The following is a 20,960-nucleotide window of genomic DNA, read 5'->3' as shown; positions in this document are numbered from 1 at the left end:
AATTCATTACTTCTTTTCTGTGTTTTTCTTTTTGCACTCCTTTACTTTGAAACTTTTATCTCGTCACAAAAATTTCAAATATTCTTCCTGAGAGACCAGATTTCTGCCGAATGTTTTCCCATAAATGCGTTTCTTTCTTATAAAAGTTAAAGTCGAACGAACCTTCCTCCATCGGGAAGGGTCGAAGCTTCTTTTTTTTTTCAATTTCAGCAGTAAAATAGCGACTTTGTTACTATAGGCCTACTACTTATTTCTTTCATTCGGAGATCACAAAGCATTTTCAAAAACATCATAAAATGCTATGATAAAACATGCATACACATACTTAACATGATTCGTATATTAGGAACCTATTTTTAAGAATCTAAAAACAGAGACAAGATAATACACGTAGTGTCCACATAGCGAATAATTAAATGCAATTGGAAGGATCATCAAAGTATGGATGCATAATCGGATGCAAAGATGCCTGCATTTTCTTTTTACGTTAAAAGATTCGCCTGCTCGTATCTTTTTTTCAGAGCTCTTGTACGTTTGCGATTCGTTTGTCAATGTCAAAAATAATGAGTACTTTCGTAATGCATCACTTATTATTATTACGATAAGGCATGCTTGGTACAATTTTTGTACTTTTGTTCACGTGATAAAAGGATCATTCGGTACCATTATCAGCGAACATCTATCTACATGCTAAGATGCGTTTTAATCAGAGTGTGCATCGATCGGGTGATGATATTTTATGCAGGCAGTTTTGCATCTCGCGCGACCAGATTTTCATAAGTAAAATTAGAGACATTAATTATAATAGCTGCTAATATATAGCCGTGGTATATATTTGTTAAAATATAACTGGTGTAAAAAAAAATGTAAATAGAGGAGAAAGTCACGCCGAGATATTTGTGAAAATGCAAGACCTCGCTCTTCTTAATGCTTCTGATCGTCAACTTTAACCCTGGGGATCGCACCATTCTTTATTTTTATATATTTTTTTTACACACTCATACTTTTTTCTTTCGTTAATACTAAGACGTGCGCACGTTATTTTGTCTCTTATCAACAATCCGATCGATTTTAAAGACGGACGCCGAAGCGGAAATTAATGCGAAACGTTCGCACGGAATACTGAAAAAAGGAAGTGGAAATTTAATTAATATATACTATTTCATATAGTTCCTGAAGTCCCTCTAAAAATAAATTGCATCAAGTTTCCTTCGGCATATCGACCCTAAATTCGATCGTGAATGTCAATATAAACCGAGCTGCTTCCGCTCTTTCTCGATCAAGTACAGTCAAACATTATAAAAATCTAATCAGGCTTTTCTTCAAAAGATGATACTATAAAAAAGGAAATAGAACAAAATAAACTTATCGAAAAGTGGATACGTATCGTACGATTATCAAATAATATACGAGCTTCTCCTTTTCCTTCTTTCGTCTCATTTCGTATGCAATATAAGTGTATCGTTAATTTCTCGATTTATAACTATCATAATCATATTTTCACATGATTTTGATTAATATTAATTTATATACGAGTCCTATACATACATGTATAACGAAAAACCTCGTCGACCGAAAGTCATCTATCCACCGCGCGAAAACCGGAAATCGGGCAAGTACGTGTTACTCATGTACTTTCGAAACTTGAAAAGAAAAAAGAAGAACGTCGAGCTCGGATTATTCGAAATAGAACGCGAATGTTTATTTAGAGAAGATTTTTTTTCTTCTTAGCCTCGATATTTCTTTTTTTTCTCTTCTTGCCATAGAGAAAAGTTTATAAATAATTTCTTCTACAATTCCGACATTCTCACATTGAAATCGTCTTATGATTGTATTGATGTTACAATAAAAAATTTATTTGCATCAAGATCTGCAAATTGGCTCGTATTCTATCTATGCTTTCTATCATTGACGTTCATCAATAGATGAAAAAAAACTGTCGCCTTTCTTTACTTCTTTTTTGGGCTTTCACGCGACAGATATTTCAGTCGATTAATGGACGACGTATATAAAATGAGGAAAATAAAAAAAAGATGATACGAAAATCTAATAGTCACAATATTACCTAAGATAACTAAATGTACTTCTAAGATATTCGTTTTCTTCGATGACGCAATGACGCTCGGATGATATATAATACAGTATTAGGAAAGACATATCTCGATAATGTTCGATGCAAATACAACCATACATACGGAACTACAACTCCTACACAAAACGTACAATACAACTCAACTCCATTATATATGTATGTGTGTGTGTGTATTCGATTATTTGTTTCTTTTCTCTTCTCTCTCTCATAGTGCTAAAACGAAATATTACGTATCATAAATCGTAATACAGTGGTTCATATGAAATCTAACGCGAGTTTTCTTTTTTTTCTTCTTCACGTCTCTAAACGACAAGACAGGCACTTTATAGTGTCACAAAATGCTTCTACGTCTGAACCTTGTTTTACAATTTCATACCAATCATTTCTATCATCTTTTCTTTCCTTTTTGTTCTGCAAGACACGTTAAAGACAATTACATTGGACTTACAGCGAAGAACACACGTGATGCAGACAAACATTTTGCCCTCGGAAAGATGTTCTTATCGACTAAATAGTAAATCTTGGTAAGTTTCATGTCTTAACACGTGTCTCTCTTTCTCTTTCTTTTTTTTAACAGCGCAAATGAAAAAAAAAAAAAGTTTTCATCTTCGTCATAAAGCTATAGATTAGCGGCCTCAAACGAGATATGCAATTCTTACGCAATCGGCTCAGAGCACAAGTGAACCAATTTCTCTATATTGTAAACGCCAACATATAAATTGCGATATTTTTATACGAGGAAAATAATTGATAAAATAATTTCTCTTTTCAGTATAAGGAAACTGAATCAACAACGAATCAAATATAATCAATGATCAGTACGTAATTCTTGAGAATAAGTTGAAAACAAGTTATATTCTACCGCTTACACATCTATTCGTCGCGCTAATCGGATCAAAACATACCAAAAACATATTGCTCTGCTTCACCATTTCCTTAATCTCTGTCGAAAAATACAAGTCCGACACGAAGACCAATCTTCTTTCTGTCTACGATCTCTCATTAAACAATAATATATTAGAATAGGTCCTATGCACTTGCTCACACATTTGTTTGTGGTATTATCTATTAAGATTCTCACGCTATAAATAATATGCGTTTCTTGTTAACTCTCTCTCTCTCTCCGATTTGAATTTTCTTCTTTCTCTTTTTAGAGAGTTAATATAATACTAGTTTTATATTTTTAGAAAATAACTGACGAGATCGTGCGAGCGCGCGCGCTTGTGTTTCCTCGATGATAATCCATCAAAATTGCGGCAGAAGCTCATCTCAGGCAACAGCGCATGCATTGTAAAACATGTTTCATTTTTTTATTTCCTTTCAAAATTAAGCTGAGACTTTTTTGAGTTCAGTTTTATATGCCCCAACTGTAATTAGATTTTTTTTATCGAGGAAAACAAGATCTCTGCCATCAGATCGCTCATAGCTCTTTCTGATTTAACTTTGTTGTTCGCACTCGCAAGATGCAAGAATCGAGTATTTTTTTAACTGTGCAACCGCTCTCTCGATACTCCATCACGATATCGAATATGTTCTATCTATCAATCTATATGCATACATAATTAATATATGCATGCGTATGTGTATACATATACATGACGCCGCAAATAAAATAATATTACATACGATATACACATATGTATGCATACATACATGTGTATATATATATATATATATATGTATATTTATTCATTTATATATATATATAATGTTTATATTTATTATATATTATTGAATTATTGTGCCGTTTCCGTTTTGGGAGGGTGATTCATTATTTCTTTCTTTTTTTTCGCATCGCGTTCGCATAACTGCACTCTCATGTCTCTTATGACTACAATCTAATCGCACCACTGCCTCTTTTAATGACTTTTAATGACCTTTGGCAGCTTCCTTCGCTGCCATTATTAAAGGTGTTAATGACGCTAGTGGCCTGGCTAATTTCAGAAAAGGATGCTGCAATCCAATTTAAATACATATTTCGAATTAAATCAGTTCGAGCGAAAGATATGAAGAGAAGGTTCGCGTTCTATATCAACAATAATGGTTTCTCTTACCTTTAACAGTTCGGAAGCCGCGGACCGTTTTTCCACTTCAACCTCCAAACACTGATCTAAAAAATCTTGAAATATACCCGATAATTTATCCTTTTCCTTGATTTCCGGCTTGCCGTTCGTCGCGATCAAGTACAATGCTCTTAACGGGTTTTCGTTCAGATACGGTGGTTCCCCTTCGATCATCTCAATCGCCATTATTCCTAATGACCATATATCAACCTGCGATACCAGGGCACGTTTGATTATATGCTTTCAATCGATTTTCGTAATAACAATTGATGCGTGAATCTACCTTAGGTCCGTACTGCTTTCGTGTCACCACTTCTGGCGCCATCCAATACGGCGTGCCGACCATCGTCGTCCGTTTGCTCTGCTCTGGCGAGATTTGCGCGCAAAAGCCAAAATCTGTCAACTTCACTCCTCCATCTAGACCCAGAAGGATATTGTCGGACTTAATGTCCCTGTGTATAACCTGATTACAATGGAGGAACTCGAGTGCCTGCAGTACTTCTCTGCACACTGCGGCAATTTGACCTTCGTCCATACAAGTCTCAGTTACAACATCCGTCAAACTGCCACCTGGCAAATATTCCATGACTACCCATAGTTCTTCCCCGACTAAATAACTATCCAAGTAATTTACAACGTTCGGATGCTTGTTCTCCCGCATTACCAAAATCTCGTTTATTATAAGCTCTTTTTTTGGCTGTTGCGATAGATTCATTTGTTTTATTGCAACCTCCATGCCAGTGGACGTTTCTATCGCTGTATACACCGTTCCCGAAGCACTGCAAATCATGATCGTTAATCAGTACAATTATATACTTTTAGTATAATTACTCATTTATGAATCATTTGTTTCCATGTCTTACCCTTGTCCGATCTTTTCCATTTTCGTATATTTTCTATTAGGATCTCCTACGCTCACAATTGTTCTAAGCTTTTCTAGTATTTCGTCGTCTGACATTTTCTTCTTTCTAGCTTTGTCACCTTGTGCCGGTCGCGTTTGATCAGTCGTTGTTGACGTCGGTGTCGCTTGATTCTTATTCCTATCTAACTGAGATTGGTGTTGCTGCTGTTGCATGCCGTTTCGTTGCGGCGAACCCAGCGTAGTCGTCAAGGGTGGCGGTGGTTCCTCTTCTATAGGTTTCGTATACTGTATGATAAAAGTAAAACGTTACAGATAATTGGTAAAATAGCCACTGGTGGATCAAAATCGTACATTTCTTAATCGCAATCAAATACACAAACTTACGATCGATTTCGTACGTTCCGGCCGGGCGGAGATCGGTGGAGGCGGCGGCTCATCCTCCTGTTCCGAACTGGTCGCGCACGCATCCGTCGGCGTGCTACTTGGACTACTGCTGCTTACCCTGTAACCATTGCCGTTTCTCAGAAAATATTTAAACGACTAAGGGACAAACGCGTAAAAGTGTAAAAGACTCACCTGCTTAATGAATGCTGGGAGTGAGAGCTTCCAGATGCCTGAGACATTGCTTGGCCGCGAATATTTCCCACACCCGTGCCGATACCAATCCCCATACTTCGGGGACTACTCGCCCTTTCGATTGGAGCTAAAAAAGTTTTCTCTATAGATAGTATGGTCACTATTAATGTATTTTTGTTGAATTCAAATTATTTCTTTGTAGACGAACTGATATCTCAATACTTACCAACAACTCCTACCATTTTAGTTGTGGTCATGTACTTGGAGCCTTTTGCCTCCTTACTGCTACTATCATACCAATTTAATACATCCAACACAGCCTGCGGGTTCTTCTTCTGCTCCTGCTTACTAATGTTGCTAGACATAAGCAATCTTGCCCATGCCTCTGGCATACCCTGCGAAAAAAAACACACTGTGAGACAATAATTATTGTGTTTTTATTGTAGAACAGACATGGTAAGTAATCCAGCAAGTCTGGCAAATTTAACGCTAGTGTTTAAGGTGCATCCAATACTAGATTTTGATTTTTAAACATGCAACTATATACGATGTGTAAAGGAATAAGGATTAAGAAGTATTTCTGTGTTATGTATATTTGTAATGCTAATAAATTTAATTCGAGACATAATCAAAAACCTACATTTGTTTTTTGTCATTCGAGAATATAATTCAGAATTTTTAAAATTTAATAAAATACTTTTCTATACAATTGTATCGTATTTATACAACAAAAAAAAATTTTTTTTAATTTTCTAAATTTTGATTATTTAAATATTTTAATGTATGTATGCGAAATTTTAAGGATTTAATAAAGTCACCATTTAATTTTCTATGAAACTCTCACTATTTGAATACACATGCGTAATTTTGATAGAAGGAGTTAACATAATACGTAAATAAAATTTACAAAACTGGTACAATTTAGTTATCCTAGCTGCTGTGTCGAAAATCATTCTGTGAGAAAGAAACAAATATTGTTATATGCAACGTCGACTAAAGCTTGTATCAATCTACAGAAGCGACTATGTATCGACGAAACTCGACGTAGAAAAGTAAACATCTAATCTCATAAAAACCGCAACGGAAAAAAAGTGTCGAACCCACATGTATATGTATGTACAACAGGCACAAATTAAACTGTATTAATTTACTTACTTTTAATGGCAGCTTGGAAAGAAATACGTGTCTTGTTAGTTTAGTTATGTGAAAAAAATAAGATATAAGAAGCGTCGGACAAATTATCGAAGTACCGTTTTCCATATATTCAAATGTATATGTGAACCAGTGAACTCATATCTCATTTCGATCAGGTACGGAAAATCCATGTGATTCTCACACACAAAAGAGTACAATGGTAAGTGGAAAGTAATATACAGAAAGATATCAAATAATGTAGAATAATTTATACATAACATAAAACTCTCTTTTTCTTTTTCTCCACCGTGTCCCTCTCATAGATAATCCGCACCGTGATACAACAGCGAAGCGATAAGCGAGTGCATTTTGAACAATAGGGTGTAGAGAGGCAACTGTGCGAACCGCGTGGGGGTATCGCAAGAGAAAAACCTACCGTGAATTCGCCGGTCACAGCATCAAATCCGACGTGCACGGTGTGCTCGAAGTTCGTGGGGTAACTAATATTCGGTTTGTTCTCCTTCACCTTTATTTTACCCTTCAACGTCTTCTTCTTGCGTTCATCAGAATCCGGCTCCTTAGGCAGCGGACGCATGTCCACTGGTAAATTAGGCGCTGATTCCCCCCTGAAAATGTAAATAACATTAAAGGATCTATCGCAATCACAATTCAATGATTATCCATTTATCTTTGTCTTGTATTAATCTTATATTAATAGTTTACATGTAATTACAGAAAAATTTTAAAGATTTTAAATGTACTATCGCTGGCATAAGCATCGTAAGATGTAAAAATTTCTGTTTGTGTGTGTGTATGCGTATGTGTGTGTATCTCAAATATGTTAAAAACATATTGGGATTACGTCTAGACATCTTTTATGATGGTCTCCCACAGAAGAAAGTCAGCAAGAGATATTATTTTTAGCAACCTCTAGCTTAATGCCTCTCTATTTTTGGAGAACGTAGACTTTTATATATATTTCATAAAAGATATGAAAGTTATGACAGAATTTACAATTCCAAATTATATGTCAAATATATAAATTATTTTTCTGTATTTCTTTTTAAATTGTCTACGTAAATTTTTACAATATATTTATAAATATTGTAAAAAATTGTAAAACATGAATTGCAATTATTTTATACTGTACAATTATTTTACACCGATTAAACTGATTAATCTGAATAATCTTTCTTTCAACGCAAAAAAATTTCTAAATAAATTTTACATAAATATGTATTACGTATAAAAATCAACACAAGGCCAAATAATATCTTGCAGTATCCGGTTGTCTCTTGTCAAATCAATTATCAATACGAATTTACGCTATAGATGGATAACAATATGTAAAACGTGCCTGTTTGATGTCAATCGAACAGGGGGTGCCGGGGGTTTGTCTTCCTCATCTGACATGTTGTATTCGCTTCTGTTCCTTTGTTGCCAGTCTATCCTCCGTTGCTGCGTCTCTACGTCTTTAATTGAAACCGCGTTCTGTCAACGCGCGCGTCTATATATACTTGAATAGATATACCCTCTCGTCCTTCCCGCAACTTTCACTTTCAATAGCACGATAATCTCCTCGAAGTGGAAACCCTCGAGCCCCGTCACCGACGACGATGACGACGACGACGACGTTGCTACCGAATTTCCAGTCTCGCTAATCTCGGAATCCTCGATTCTCGAAAGGCACACCCGGTAGATGAATTTACAGGTGTAGGTGTCCTCTCTCTTTCACCGCACTGTAACGACCACCCTTCATCGCAGAATTATCGGTACCGGTCGCGAGACCTCAACGAAACCAATCATAACGACCAGTGATGATATCAGCGAGGATGGAGACCTGGAATCCTCCTCGTGGGTGCCCCTTGGCAGGCGCGAGAAAGAGAGAGAGAGACGCCGCTTGGCTGGCTGTTACTCTCCCTCGATCGGGGTGGCCGCTGCTGATGCTGACTGTCGTCGGCGATGGCGTCCGGCGGCGACACAGGTCAATGTCGTGACGAGCACGGGGGACGTATTCGAGGACGACGGCGAACAGAAAGAGAAAAAAAAAAGAAAGAGAGAGAGAGAGAGAGAGCGTTTCTGAGGCGTGATTCACGCACGGATGCCAGACACCCCGCCGTATCCACGGATCTTTCGCACGCCTCGCTCTCCCTCTCTCGCTTTATCTACCTATCTGCCTCCCACTCTCGCTCGCTCTTGCGCATGCGTCCTTTCCCTTTCGTCCCTCTCACTCTCTCTTTCTCTGCCACTTCCCGTCCTTCACGCTCTCGACAACGTCGTCGCGACGGAGATGGACGGCGGCTCCTATCGCGTTCCTCCTCGAACGCGTATACTCACTCTTGCACTTGGAGCGAGAAGGTATAACGACTCGGCGAATCAGAACGGAGTACAATGGAGTGGGGCGTATATAGCGCCCAATGGCGGCTTTTGACAACGCACACCGAATTAACAGCGGTTCTTCTTGATACTATAAACATTAGAAAAGTAGCATGTCCGTGAGATAGGGCACGGGAGGCCTGTAAACAGCACCTTGTTTAGCTAATATGTAATCCAGCTTCGATAGCGCCACTTTACGCATCCGGGATATTCTACACGAGATTTCAGTCCCTACGTATCATTCCTTTTCCCATTCCCAGTATTTGCTTCTTTTCGCGTTATCCCCTTCGTTCAATCGTCATTTCTTCGCGAGTAATCATTTGGGATTTGACAGCTCGCCGTTCTGGGTCTCCGCGTCGCGCGTACATACATACATACATACATACATTCACGGAACACGCGATCAATCAACGTACAGGCGTATCTTCATCGTCGTCGTCGCTCTTATAAGTGTGGGATCTCTCGACGATACCGATGACGGAACGAAACCGGATCGGACACTCTCAAATCTCGACCCTCACGATCTTTCGTTCACCGCGCGCCCCGACGACAATGTCCGCGATTCACCACCACCACCTCCGTCGTCGCCGCCGCACGCCGTTAGCGCTCCCCGCGAGAAAATGCGACCTAAGTGCCGGTTTACAATAGGTGATTTAAGCCCTAAGCCTTAAGAAATTGACCAATCACAGTCGAGTATTCTCTTCATACTTAATCGTTAATGGTCAATTTCTTAAGGCTTAGGGCTTAAATCGCCTATTGTGGACCGGCACTAAGGCCTAAGATACGAATCGCATGATGGGAAACTCGTGACGGAATTCTTGGGTGACAAATGTATATATATATATATATTTTAATATTTATATATTATTTATATGTATATTTATATATTTTATATATTATATATTCATATGTCTTATATATTGATATATTATATATTTATATTTATATATTATATATTTTTTTCTATACGTAAAGTATTTGCAAGTTTCTCAGCCAATCAGAGTGATCTGCTTACTCGGTGAAAATGACAGTTGAAGCCATGCAATACCGGCCTTACATCGCGCTATGCAAGCGACACCAAAATTAGATAGGTTATGAGTATAACCGTAATACTCGTTAATATTGTATATATAATAATATTTAATAACATATTAACGTAATTTTAAGCGTAAGTACGCCATTATAATGTGTCATATAAAAATACACGATACAAAATTCTGTAAACTGTGATATGTAGCAAGAAGCGTTCTTAACCTCTAATGGGTCTCTTGGCGGATATTTTATATAATAAAATTATGAAATAAACTATCTCTCTCTCTCTCTGGATTATTGAAATACCTTATTTTGAACAACAGATTATTTTTATTAAGAGATTTGTGACACACATCATTGTTATTTTTATTATTCACAGATTATGTCGAACTCGGAATTAGGCCTACACACAGGTCGAAGTTATGAGGAAATATTAAAACAACGACAAGATGACGAGGGATATAAAACAGCAACCACAAACGAACAGGTAAGTAGGTCTCTCTACAAAAGTGTATAAAATAAGTATACGTATTTATATCATCGAACATATTATTCTCTTGTATTATATATAATTTTTAATGCTGTAATTGTACATTATTGTATTAAAATTTGTTATCTTGTCGTTTTCTATTGTAATAACTTTTTAGGCTCGTATCGAGGAGACAGTGCTGAAGTTTTACCGATCGTGCAAGGACACGGATCCTATTTTACTTAGGCCAAAGCATATTCAGTTTTTAAAGAAAGCAATTACTCATTTAAGCGAAGCTTATGAGGTAGTTTTTACTTTTAATACAAAACTATGCATATAAATGTTGCTCTGTGAGAAAGATTTAAGATATCATTCTTCCTTGTAACGATAAAGAACTTATCGAATGTTTATAATAATGATAGTGCTTAGACTCCAGCAGACCATGGCTCTGTTTTTGGATATTGCATTCGCTTGCGATATTAGGAGAACGCTTGGAGAACGAGGAATATTCCAAGATAGCAGGTTTCCTAGCCAAATGTCAATCGCCAACAGGCGGTTTTGGAGGAGGTCCAGGACAATACCCACATTTAGCTTCTACGTACGCAGCAGTGAACGCGTTATGCACTATTGGTACACAGGAGGCATACGATGTGATAGATAGGTAAAGTATACTCTAGATATAAAAAGTATACTTTATATTCAATTTTTTTTGTAATATTATTTTAAAACTCGTCATACGCATTTATGTATAACATCTTTAAGATTTGTTTGATAATTTTAGAAAGAACCTGAAACGCTTTCTATCTTCCTTACGCGGAGAAGATGGTTCTTTCTGTATGCACGAAAACGGCGAGGTAGACATACGGGGAGCGTACTGCGCCCTCGCCGCTGCTAAGCTGACAAATGTATATACACCAGACATGTTTAAGGACACCGCCGAATGGATAGCCAAATGTCAAACGTGGGAAGGTGGTTTTGGCGGTTGTCCAGGAATGGAGGCTCACGGCGGATACGCTTATTGCGCTCTGGCAGCACTCGTAATGCTCGGGAAAACAGAATTGTGCCATTTACCAGAGCTGTTGGTAAGACTTCTGTTTAGAATCGCGATTCGATTTTCATTCATATCTTTGCCATTTTTTTCGCAGAGATGGATAGTAAATAAACAAATGCGTCTGGAGGGTGGTTTCCAAGGACGTACGAACAAATTGGTGGACGGTTGCTATTCGTTTTGGCAAGGTGGGACATTCCCATTAATATCTGCTATCTTGTCAACGGGAAAGACGTTTAATGCATCCGACCACTGGTTGTTCAATCAAGAGGCCTTACAAGAGTATATATTAACTTGCTGTCAAAATCCACATGGCGGTCTTTTAGACAAGCCTGGAAAGTACGTAACATTTTACACATATATATTCCATGTATTTACAATCGTGTTATTGTATATACATATGTATATAAATATATATTTGGAGTTTAATGATGTTAATCGCGCATCGCAATCAAGTCCATTTTTTTCTCTCAGGAATCGCGACATATATCACACATGTTATGTTCTTAGTGGATTATCAGTCGCGCAAAACTCACCGATAAAATCGATTGTCGGAATGAGACATGCGAATAAGGTGGAGGTAATCCATCCTGTTTACAATGTGGGATACTCTGCTGCAAAAAAAGCACACGAGTATTTCCCTACGCTACCGATACCCGATTGATGAGTGTCTTAGCTATTTACAAAAATATATTCACCATATTTGTATGTTTTTCCTAAAAAGAAGAAAAAGAAAAAAAAGAGAATCCTGAAAAGAAGATGGAACTTGAACACTTGAACTGACCAATGATGTGTATGTAGAAAGTTATTTATATATGAACTTTCATAATTTTGTGATAAGGAAAGATACAAAAAGTCACATTATACCAACGCGACACTGAAAATTCAAAAAGATCGCATCTTTTCCCTATCCTAATTTTATGTTAATAAAGTCTATAAAGAAAAAAAAAAACATGCAGTTACTTATTACATTCCTTTATATGGAATGCTACAACTCTTTCGTCTGAAATTTCTTTCTCTCTCTCTCTCTCTCTTTTTTTCCCCCAATTGCCTATGTGATCATATTGCAAATAAAAATGCAAAATACACTCATAGAGGTAAAAGATCTCTATTGCAACATACAATCTCTTATACATAGATATATATATATATATACATATATATATATAAGGGGGAGAGATACATAATTAATAGAATATAATACTACTACTATATAATTCAATATCTATTTCCGCGAAGAAATACCAAAAATGCAGAAAAATACATCTTTTTATGTTAATATAAAAATTTCGCTTCTTAGTATTTGATTCGAAACTCTTGACTAAATTATTTTTGTCGACAATCAAACACTTTATCATCATTTCTTCTTTGTTTTACATATTACATGGTGATGATCAATTAGTACTTGGCATATCGCACGACTATAGGCATGGCAAGAGTCGAGAGGACGTGAATAAGCCGAAATGACGTAAAGTCTATAAAGGAAGTTTATGCTACTTTGGATTCTCTCTTTTTCTCTCTCTTTGCACCGACTACTGCATCGCATGCAGATTATTAATTGATACAAGTGCAATATCACTTGTATAAAACACTGATACTTAAATAATTTGAATTCTTTTTGTACATTTGTCAATAAATTATAAAATAACGCGTATAAAAAATACAATAAAAATTATATTTTAACATTTCAATGAGCCTCAAAATATTATTTCCCACATACTCATAAATGCAAATCAATAGAATGATTGATTTGTTAAAAGGAAAAGTGAGATAAGTAACTTTCGTTTACATTATCGCGATGTTGATAATTAATATAAATGCAATGAATAACATGTACATGTATGATAAATGTCTAAAAATTGCAGTCTTCTGATAATTATTTTGATATATCCAATTATTGCATGTAGTTATACGCATGGTTCAACATAATTGCCCGGAAATAATCCTGTTATTCCGTCCATCACCCCCTCCCACCATCCGTCGTCATTCTTCTTGAGCACATAAATCACAGAACTTTCTTGAAAACTTAACTCATCTTCTTTATCCGCATAATAATCATAAATGGCCACCACTGCAATGACGTTATTTTTTATTATATGTGTTATTGATATATATTATTATTACATTCTTTAGATTTATATGTACCAAACAGCTCTCTCTTGATATTGTAATATTAATAAATATAACTTTGTGTTTATAACAATGAAAGCAGAAAAGATGAGACTCTACCTTTCTCAATATAATTTTTTGGCACCCATCCAGGCAAATCTTCCTCATCCGGCACGATCGGCATTATAGCACCAGAGGATGAAGTCGGTCTGCCGAATTGAGGATGTTCATCCTGTTCCGGTGGTGGAGGCGGCGGCAAGGGCGGACTGTTCGCACCGCTGCTACGATTAATCTGATGCGATAATCTGTGTGGTAGAGTATGATGTCCAGTGTATTCTGTCATGTCGCCGCTCAGTCCTACCAAGGGCGAGGGTGGAGCTGATGGTAAGAAATCATAATATATTAAATAGTGCAATATATATAAGTTATCAGTATTATATAATATATAGCATATACATCAATGTTATATATTATTAATATTAATCGTAATATCTATATTTGTTACTTACGAGGCATACTGTTATGCTGCTCCTGCGCATAGCTCGCGGTAACACTAGGCGGTGCTGGCGGTGGCGTCTGCGGATGACTCTGTAGAGGATGTACTGTTCCCACTTGTGGCACAGTATGTTGATTGATGGTATTAGTGTGCGCGTTATGATTGGCATTGTGGCTCGCATGGGATGTATTGTGAGCATGCAATGGTAAAGTGCTGTATCCTGGACCACGATCTCGCCTGGGATGACCGAGCGGATAGTTGGGCGCGTAGTGACTAGGTACTTGTGGTGGAGCTACGGCTGGTGGGGTCCTATACTCGCGCGATCCTTTACTCAATGTTCCTATATAAAGAATTTTGATATTATTTGCCACATCTCTGATTCATATAGTATACACTTAACACATTGGATGTAACAAATAGAATGGTGTAACATTTAGAAGCTGAAAGAAAGAAGAGACACACATGCAAGCAAAGAAGCAGTAAATACCTTAGTGAAATGATTTTTAATTTTTTTATAACCGCAACTGAAAAAGTACACCTTTACAAGTTTGTGTAGCACTCGTTCAATCTCTAACACTTATGCAGGGTGTCCCAGAATATTCCTAGGACACCCTGTACATACAGAATGTTTGACAATTTGTAGTACAATTGCAGATTATCCTTATAAATGACAATAGGACAAGAAATCCATATTTTTCTATATGTAGAAAAAATTGTAAGATTTGTATCAAACATTCTGTACACATTACGTATATGTATATATAACTCTTACCAGTTCTCACTGTCTGAGGTGGCGTAGGTGGTTTAGTGGTAGGGGCAGGTCCTACCATAGCGGCACCTAAGCCTGAACCTGTAGAAGCAGCACCTAAACTTTGAACACTGCCTTGACTACCACCTCTCTGCTTGCTTCGTGGTGTACCGCAGCTACGCACACCATGTCCAATATCATCTAAGATTGTGTAATCAATGCTCTTTCTGACATATTTAATTGGTTTTTCAGGATTCGCAGGAGCAATAATTTTGTACTGACGAGTTGTCATCTTGTTGGCCGTTAGGACACCAATTTCCCTCCTGGCAACCTTTTCCTTATGGATCATAACTGTCTGAGCAATATGATTCATCTGACTTTCCATTTCAGCAAGCTGAGACGTCTGCAAGTCCAACAGTTGAAGAAAATTGTAAGCCAGAGTATTTATTTGATATGCAACACTGGCTAAAGACTGCGTGGTATAATTTTTGGTTTCCTCCAGTGCAATTCTTTTATTTTCCGCTTGGAAGTAGTTTGCCTCGCAATATTCAGCCACTCTCTCTAAATTTGTATGGCTGTCGGCCAGATTGTTTCTTCCCTCAGGAATTTCATGTCGCAGAAGTGCCGCCAATTCAGCCATGACTTCAGAATCACTGCCGACTCCTGATGATACGCAGTAGGAACCTGATCCTTCTCGCAGATAATATAAAAGAAATATATATATATATATATATGTATATATCGTATAGAAAAATTATACTATAATAATTATTATTTTTAACAATAAGGCACAGAGGAGTAATTAAATGAAATAAAAAGACAAGCGTACGCGTATATATTTTTAAAATAATATTTTTATCATTATAAATAATTATTTTGTTTTCAAGGTGGATGCAAGGGGATATGCCAATTTCTACCAATAGGTATACTTGCCACTCTCTTCTCCACGAAGGGAGTCGAAGCGAAAAATTAGATTATGACAGGGGCGGCGTCTAAAGGTATACGGAAAACAAGATGGAGGAAACTGCTAGAGGGATAGAGCAATGTATACAGTACGTACGTTTCTGGTCGCGCGATTATATAAGGTACGTACAAACAACGAATAATCTAGAGAGATAAATAAAAGGAATAAAAAATCAACTAACGGTACTCAGCCATATTGCAACTACCAGCTACTACACAGCCTCATTAATTTTCATAATTACCGAAACTCCCGAAATTTATATTATATTATATATATACGTATAAAAAAAGCATACGGAAAGAGCAAAATGGCTGCGACATATCGCGCGAACGATACAATTGAATCGCTGCGATATATGTATATCGCGATAGAATCGATATCGTCAGGTTTGTTCCTTTTTTAGACTACGAATTTTTATTTTGTATATGTACAGGGTGCTCCATTTTAATTTATCCTTCCGAAAACTTTTTTATTTTTGGTTGTAAAACAAGATGCTTCAGACAGAAGTTGTTTCGTTTGAAGACGATCATCTGATGGTGATCTTCATTTAACCTTGGATCAAGAGTTATTTCAAAGTCAATTTCATTTCTTTTTAATGGAATCCCCTATTTTTTATTGTGCAGTCTTATAGCCCATCTTGAGACCTTTTCAAACTATAATAAAGTATTTTTTTTATTAAGTATCTTTCCAATTATTTTATATCTTAATTTGATATATTTTGATATAAAATAATTCGAAAGATACTTAATGAAAAAATACTTCATTATATTTTTGAAAAGGTTTCAAGAAGATGCTATAAGATGCAATAAAAAAATAGGGGGTTCAATTAAAAAAAAATTAAATTGATCTTAAAATAAGCCTCTGGACTTTAATCCAAAATCAAATAAAAATTACCATCAAATGACCCCCTTCAAACCAAACAACTGAAGCATTATATATATATATATACTGGGTGGCCCATTTTAATCCATCCAGTCGAATATCTCAAAAACCAAGCCCGGAAGAGAAAAATGTTTCAAACAAAAGTTGTGTGGCTTCAAGGGGGCCATAAGATGGTGACAATGATTTGACCTTGGAAAATCATTTGAAGGTCATGTGAAGGTCAACTTTAAAATCTTAAACGGAAATCCCCATTTTTTATTTAGTATTCTTGTAGCTGACATCGAGAGCTTTCCAAAACACTATAATAAAGTATTTTTTCATTAATTACTTTTTGAGTTATTTTATATTTTAATCTGACATATTTTGATATAAAAAATAAAATATTTCGTAAAATATTCAGTTTTCGATAATTTTACCGTAATACTTCTATGTACAGAATAATAAGACAAATTAATTAGTGCCAAAAAAAAAACAAATAATTGTTTAAAAAAATACATTGTAAATAATTTTCTTAAAAACAATTTTTTTTTATACTAATTGATTTGTCTCATTATTCTGTACATAGAAGTATTACGGTAAGATTATCAAAAACTAAATATTTTACGAGATATTTAATTTTTTATATCAAAATATGTCAGATTAAAATATAAAATAACTCAAAAAGTACTTAATAAAAAAATACTTTATTATAGTATTTTGGAAAGCTCTCGATGTCAGCTACAAGAATACTAAATAAAAAATGGGAGTTCCCATTTAAGATTTTAAAGTTGACCTTCACATGACCTTCAAATGATTTTCCAAGGTCAAATCATTGTCACCATCTTATGGCCCCCTTGAAGCCACACAACTTTTGTTTGAAACATTTTTCTCTTCCGGGCTTGGTTTTTGAGATATTCGACTGGATGGATTAAAATGGGCCACCCAGTATATATATATATATATATATACAGGGTGTATTTGAAATGATGAAGAAATAGGGAAAAAAAAGTCTTATTTTGACCTCTAGAATACGCTCCTAAAGTTCAGTGCATCATTTCAGGTACACCCTGTATATTTAGAAAAGGAAGTTGATTCCTTTTTAGCTTGAATATGGTTTCGAGAATTCAAATCGCGACACTCGATATATCGCAGCGACATATCGATCGTGGCATCGGCGAGAGATATCATATCATGCGAATTACAAACTGTACGTATGTGCCTGATTGTTCACGTACGTATAATTATTATCCTCCTGATTATAGATGCATCATTTTGACATGTCCGTACGCTGAGCATTCCCGTGCCGGAGACTATTTCGCAAGAGATACATGAATTTTTTCACATCTTTGTAATTATTTGCAATCCTTACAATTCTCAATTTCGCGCCCTCGCGTTCGTATCTGCTGCGTCGCATCCAGCCATCGTCACGTCACATATACGCCATAGGCGAGACCGATCTAAAAGTCGAAGCCGGTGTGAATCACGGTAAGTACAATTCTTCTAAGTCCATGCATGGAGATACGAGCAAATGCATGTTGTCGTCGAAATTGTGGCGATTCCGCAAACCTATCGTCTATAAGTCGTACACGGATCATTTTCGCGTGACAGGTGATATTTAATTTCATCCCGAAACTTCACTTTGGTCCATCCGGCGATCAATCGTTTTGGCGTATGTACCTCTAACGATCCTCAGATGAAAAGTTTCGATTTTTGCAGATGACAGAATGCCCTTCAAACGGCTGAGGCAGCTAATCGTTTCGGGAAACGATTTGCGAAATAATTTCGACGTGTGAGATACGTCTGGAAGGGGTTGCGATTACGAGGACGTGTCTCGTTCTAGGTCTGGAGTCATCGAATCTTAAAAATCTATCAAGTCGCGAAAATGGATAATCTGCTGAAGCAGCTGGAAACATTAAAGATCAGGGGAGACTTCTGCGAGGACGATTCTTGGACGCCATGTATAGATCTGATTCAGAGAAGTTTCGCGCCCCAAAGAACGATCGGGATGGAACGTCCATGCGAAGAGAAGGACTTTAGGGAATGCAGGCTTGTCGTGGAAAGAAACCTGCGCAACGTCAGATCTATGCTGCAGCATATCTCCAACATTTGCAAGGAGAAGCATTTGCAGCTATGCAACGCTACAGGGACAATTAAAACATTTGGCATAAATTTGTTATTACTTATCGGTGAGCACAATGAGAGGAATATTTGGAATACAGCTGAATGCGTCTCTATTTCCAAGGAATTACTAGCTGGCTTTTATGATTTATACTCCTGTCAAAACGTCTCCCAGTTTATATCAGAGGATGAAAATTTGATTAGCTTATTGTTGTTGCTAAGACCTAAGTTATTAAAGGATACCTGGAAAACTTATCCATCAGCTGTGGCATGTTACAGATGGATCTTACAAGAAGCAGAAGTGAGTAGTTTTTCCTAATTTGAATTTTTTATACTTTTTATATTGTTAGATTATTTGTGCTTCCTTCTCTTCTTTTATAGAAACCAGCTTTATTTAATCATATTGGAGATGTTTTGCCAACTGCATTAATCATTCTCGATGACTATTTTCCTGATAATGTAGTGATAGGCCTGGAATGTATGTACCAGATTATACAGCATTCCTATATGGTAACTATTAACAAAATCTTACTCTTACCCAACATTTTATCATTATATAAATATATATATATATTTACTTGATAAAATATTTTAGAAAAAAGGACTGATAGATACTGGCTATGCTAAAGCAATCTATCATATTCTGGAAATTTTATCCCATCAAAAGGAAGTAAGATATATTATTCCTTTGTATTCCTGCATGGCTAGTCTTTTACCTACTATCGAACATTGGGATAATACTATAAATTTATTTGAGGTGAGCTTAATTTTACTTATAGATCATTCAGGAATCCATGTAAAGTATCATCGCAACTTTTATTTTCTTTTTTTGTTTTTATAGTGGACGACGCGCGATGACGTTCTTTTCACTTTAATAGACAATATGGAATTTGAACAGAATTTTAAATTACGACATGCATACATGTCAAGTTTACCTCAACTCATTACAAATATAGGCTGTGCCAAATGGTGCAAAACTCTCACTGACGTACTCGCCGAATACTGCGAACATCATACAGATTTAAGAACATTGAAGGCAACATTGGAGGTATGATATACTTTAAAATAATGCTCGGCTATATAGTATGAAATAAATAATGGAGCATTTGCATGATAGTTTATTTTTTCCTCTCATTTAGACCGCAAAGACATTCCTGTTGATGTTCCGCCTGCGAGTGGCAGCCCACTGTACTCCACTTTACACCGCGCTTTTAAAACTGCATTTCGATCTGACGGAGACACCAGTGTTCGATGGTGCGATTATGCAGAATCTGGAAGATTGCATCTGCATGCTGTACCAACTATCGCCGAACGTAGGCTGTGCAGTAATGAACGATGTTCGAATGCGTTCGGTACTCAGCAATAGCTTGCCGGTGGTATGCCAGAGTGGCGATATCAAGTATTTCGAATAACTTACGTGACACGGATGCAATCGCGTATTTGTATATACAATGTATTCTATATCATAATGTGTGTGAATGCTGCTCTGGTAAAGGTATTTTACTCTCTCATGTAAAAGTACATAATACATAAATAAAACGCAATAGGTATTTAGATATTTTATTTATGATGTAAAAAAAATCATCAATATATAATTATTTGTAAAGTAAACATTTTTCTTACAACATATTTATTTTAATTATTCATTCTTTTCCACAAAATACGTAAACGAGAAGCAAATAAAAAAAGAGCGTGTATACAATGGTCCAATTTTTATGAATAATCGAAATATTTGCATATGTGCATGTGTGTAGTTTATAACAATTTAAAAACTATTATATTTGCTGTGTTGAGGAAACAATGAAATGATTGCAAGTAATAATATCTATAAAGCTGCTATATAAATATACATAAAGATAAACATAGTATTGAATGGATTATCTTGGAAGAAAAAACAGGATTAAATCATTATCTTTCTCGTACAATTTTTTTTATTGTTGTAAAGAACTGAAAATGTGATATCTTTTAGCTTTTTTTCTTATAAAGATTTTTCTCGTTATATACTACATATA

At 36.2% G+C, this 20,960-nt stretch overlaps 4 protein-coding genes across 10 annotated transcripts; 2 read left to right on the top strand and 2 right to left on the bottom strand.

Annotated features, from left to right (window-relative positions):
- Positions 1–188: 188 nt before the first annotated feature.
- Pak (serine/threonine-protein kinase PAK 3-like protein) lies at positions 189–9,696 on the bottom strand. 3 transcript variants are annotated; one of them, XM_070293340.1, is made up of 9 exons: positions 8,085–9,696; positions 7,164–7,353; positions 5,820–5,988; positions 5,594–5,735; positions 5,402–5,519; positions 5,019–5,302; positions 4,439–4,934; positions 4,147–4,365; positions 189–4,045 (listed from the first exon to the last, which is right to left on the bottom strand). In XM_070293340.1, exons 1-9 carry the CDS (start codon positions 8,138–8,140, stop codon positions 3,962–3,964), a joined length of 1,758 nt encoding a protein of 585 aa, XP_070149441.1. In that variant the 5' UTR covers positions 8,141–9,696; the 3' UTR covers positions 189–3,961. The 3 variants fall into 3 exon arrangements, with proteins under 3 accessions (XP_070149441.1, XP_070149442.1, XP_070149443.1); XM_070293341.1 differs by having other exon boundaries at positions 5,402–5,510; XM_070293342.1 differs by having other exon boundaries at positions 5,594–5,720; positions 8,085–9,695.
- Positions 9,697–10,165: 469 nt separating this feature from the next.
- On the top strand, positions 10,166–13,297 carry Fntb (Farnesyl transferase beta subunit). Its single transcript, XM_070293339.1, has 8 exons — positions 10,166–10,271; positions 10,515–10,622; positions 10,783–10,908; positions 11,027–11,265; positions 11,386–11,686; positions 11,750–11,991; positions 12,127–12,445; positions 13,055–13,297. The coding sequence occupies exons 2-7, from the start codon at positions 10,518–10,520 to the stop codon at positions 12,314–12,316; spliced, it is 1,203 nt and encodes a 400-aa protein (XP_070149440.1). The 5' UTR covers positions 10,166–10,271; positions 10,515–10,517; the 3' UTR covers positions 12,317–12,445; positions 13,055–13,297.
- Positions 10,724–16,268, bottom strand: Abi (tyrosine kinase Abl). 3 transcript variants are annotated; one of them, XM_070293332.1, is made up of 5 exons: positions 16,151–16,268; positions 15,030–15,695; positions 14,271–14,597; positions 13,882–14,139; positions 10,724–13,723 (listed from the first exon to the last, which is right to left on the bottom strand). In XM_070293332.1, exons 1-5 carry the CDS (start codon positions 16,161–16,163, stop codon positions 13,560–13,562), a joined length of 1,428 nt encoding a protein of 475 aa, XP_070149433.1. In that variant the 5' UTR covers positions 16,164–16,268; the 3' UTR covers positions 10,724–13,559. The 3 variants fall into 3 exon arrangements, with proteins under 3 accessions (XP_070149433.1, XP_070149435.1, XP_070149434.1); XM_070293334.1 differs by having other exon boundaries at positions 16,211–16,232; XM_070293333.1 differs by lacking the exon at positions 16,151–16,268 and adding an exon at positions 15,939–16,117.
- Positions 15,823–20,549, top strand: LOC138931969 (TELO2-interacting protein 2). Of its 3 annotated transcripts, XM_070293335.1 has the most exons (7): positions 15,823–16,090; positions 18,093–18,315; positions 18,547–19,249; positions 19,330–19,458; positions 19,544–19,705; positions 19,790–19,996; positions 20,088–20,549. In XM_070293335.1, exons 3-7 carry the CDS (start codon positions 18,713–18,715, stop codon positions 20,358–20,360), a joined length of 1,308 nt encoding a protein of 435 aa, XP_070149436.1. In that variant the 5' UTR covers positions 15,823–16,090; positions 18,093–18,315; positions 18,547–18,712; the 3' UTR covers positions 20,361–20,549. The 3 variants fall into 3 exon arrangements, with proteins under 3 accessions (XP_070149436.1, XP_070149437.1, XP_070149439.1); XM_070293336.1 differs by lacking the exon at positions 15,823–16,090 and having other exon boundaries at positions 18,051–18,315; XM_070293338.1 differs by lacking the exons at positions 15,823–16,090; positions 18,093–18,315 and adding an exon at positions 18,322–18,438.
- Positions 20,550–20,960: the final 411 nt, after the last annotated feature.

The sequence above is a fragment of the Polyergus mexicanus genome, unplaced genomic scaffold (genome assembly GCF_030449975.1).
Source record: "Polyergus mexicanus isolate NDT 795.1 unplaced genomic scaffold, iyPolMexi1.0 SCAF_3, whole genome shotgun sequence".
Taxonomy (NCBI): Eukaryota; Metazoa; Arthropoda; class Insecta; order Hymenoptera; family Formicidae; genus Polyergus; species Polyergus mexicanus.
This window is presented reverse-complemented; position numbering and strand designations above follow the sequence as displayed.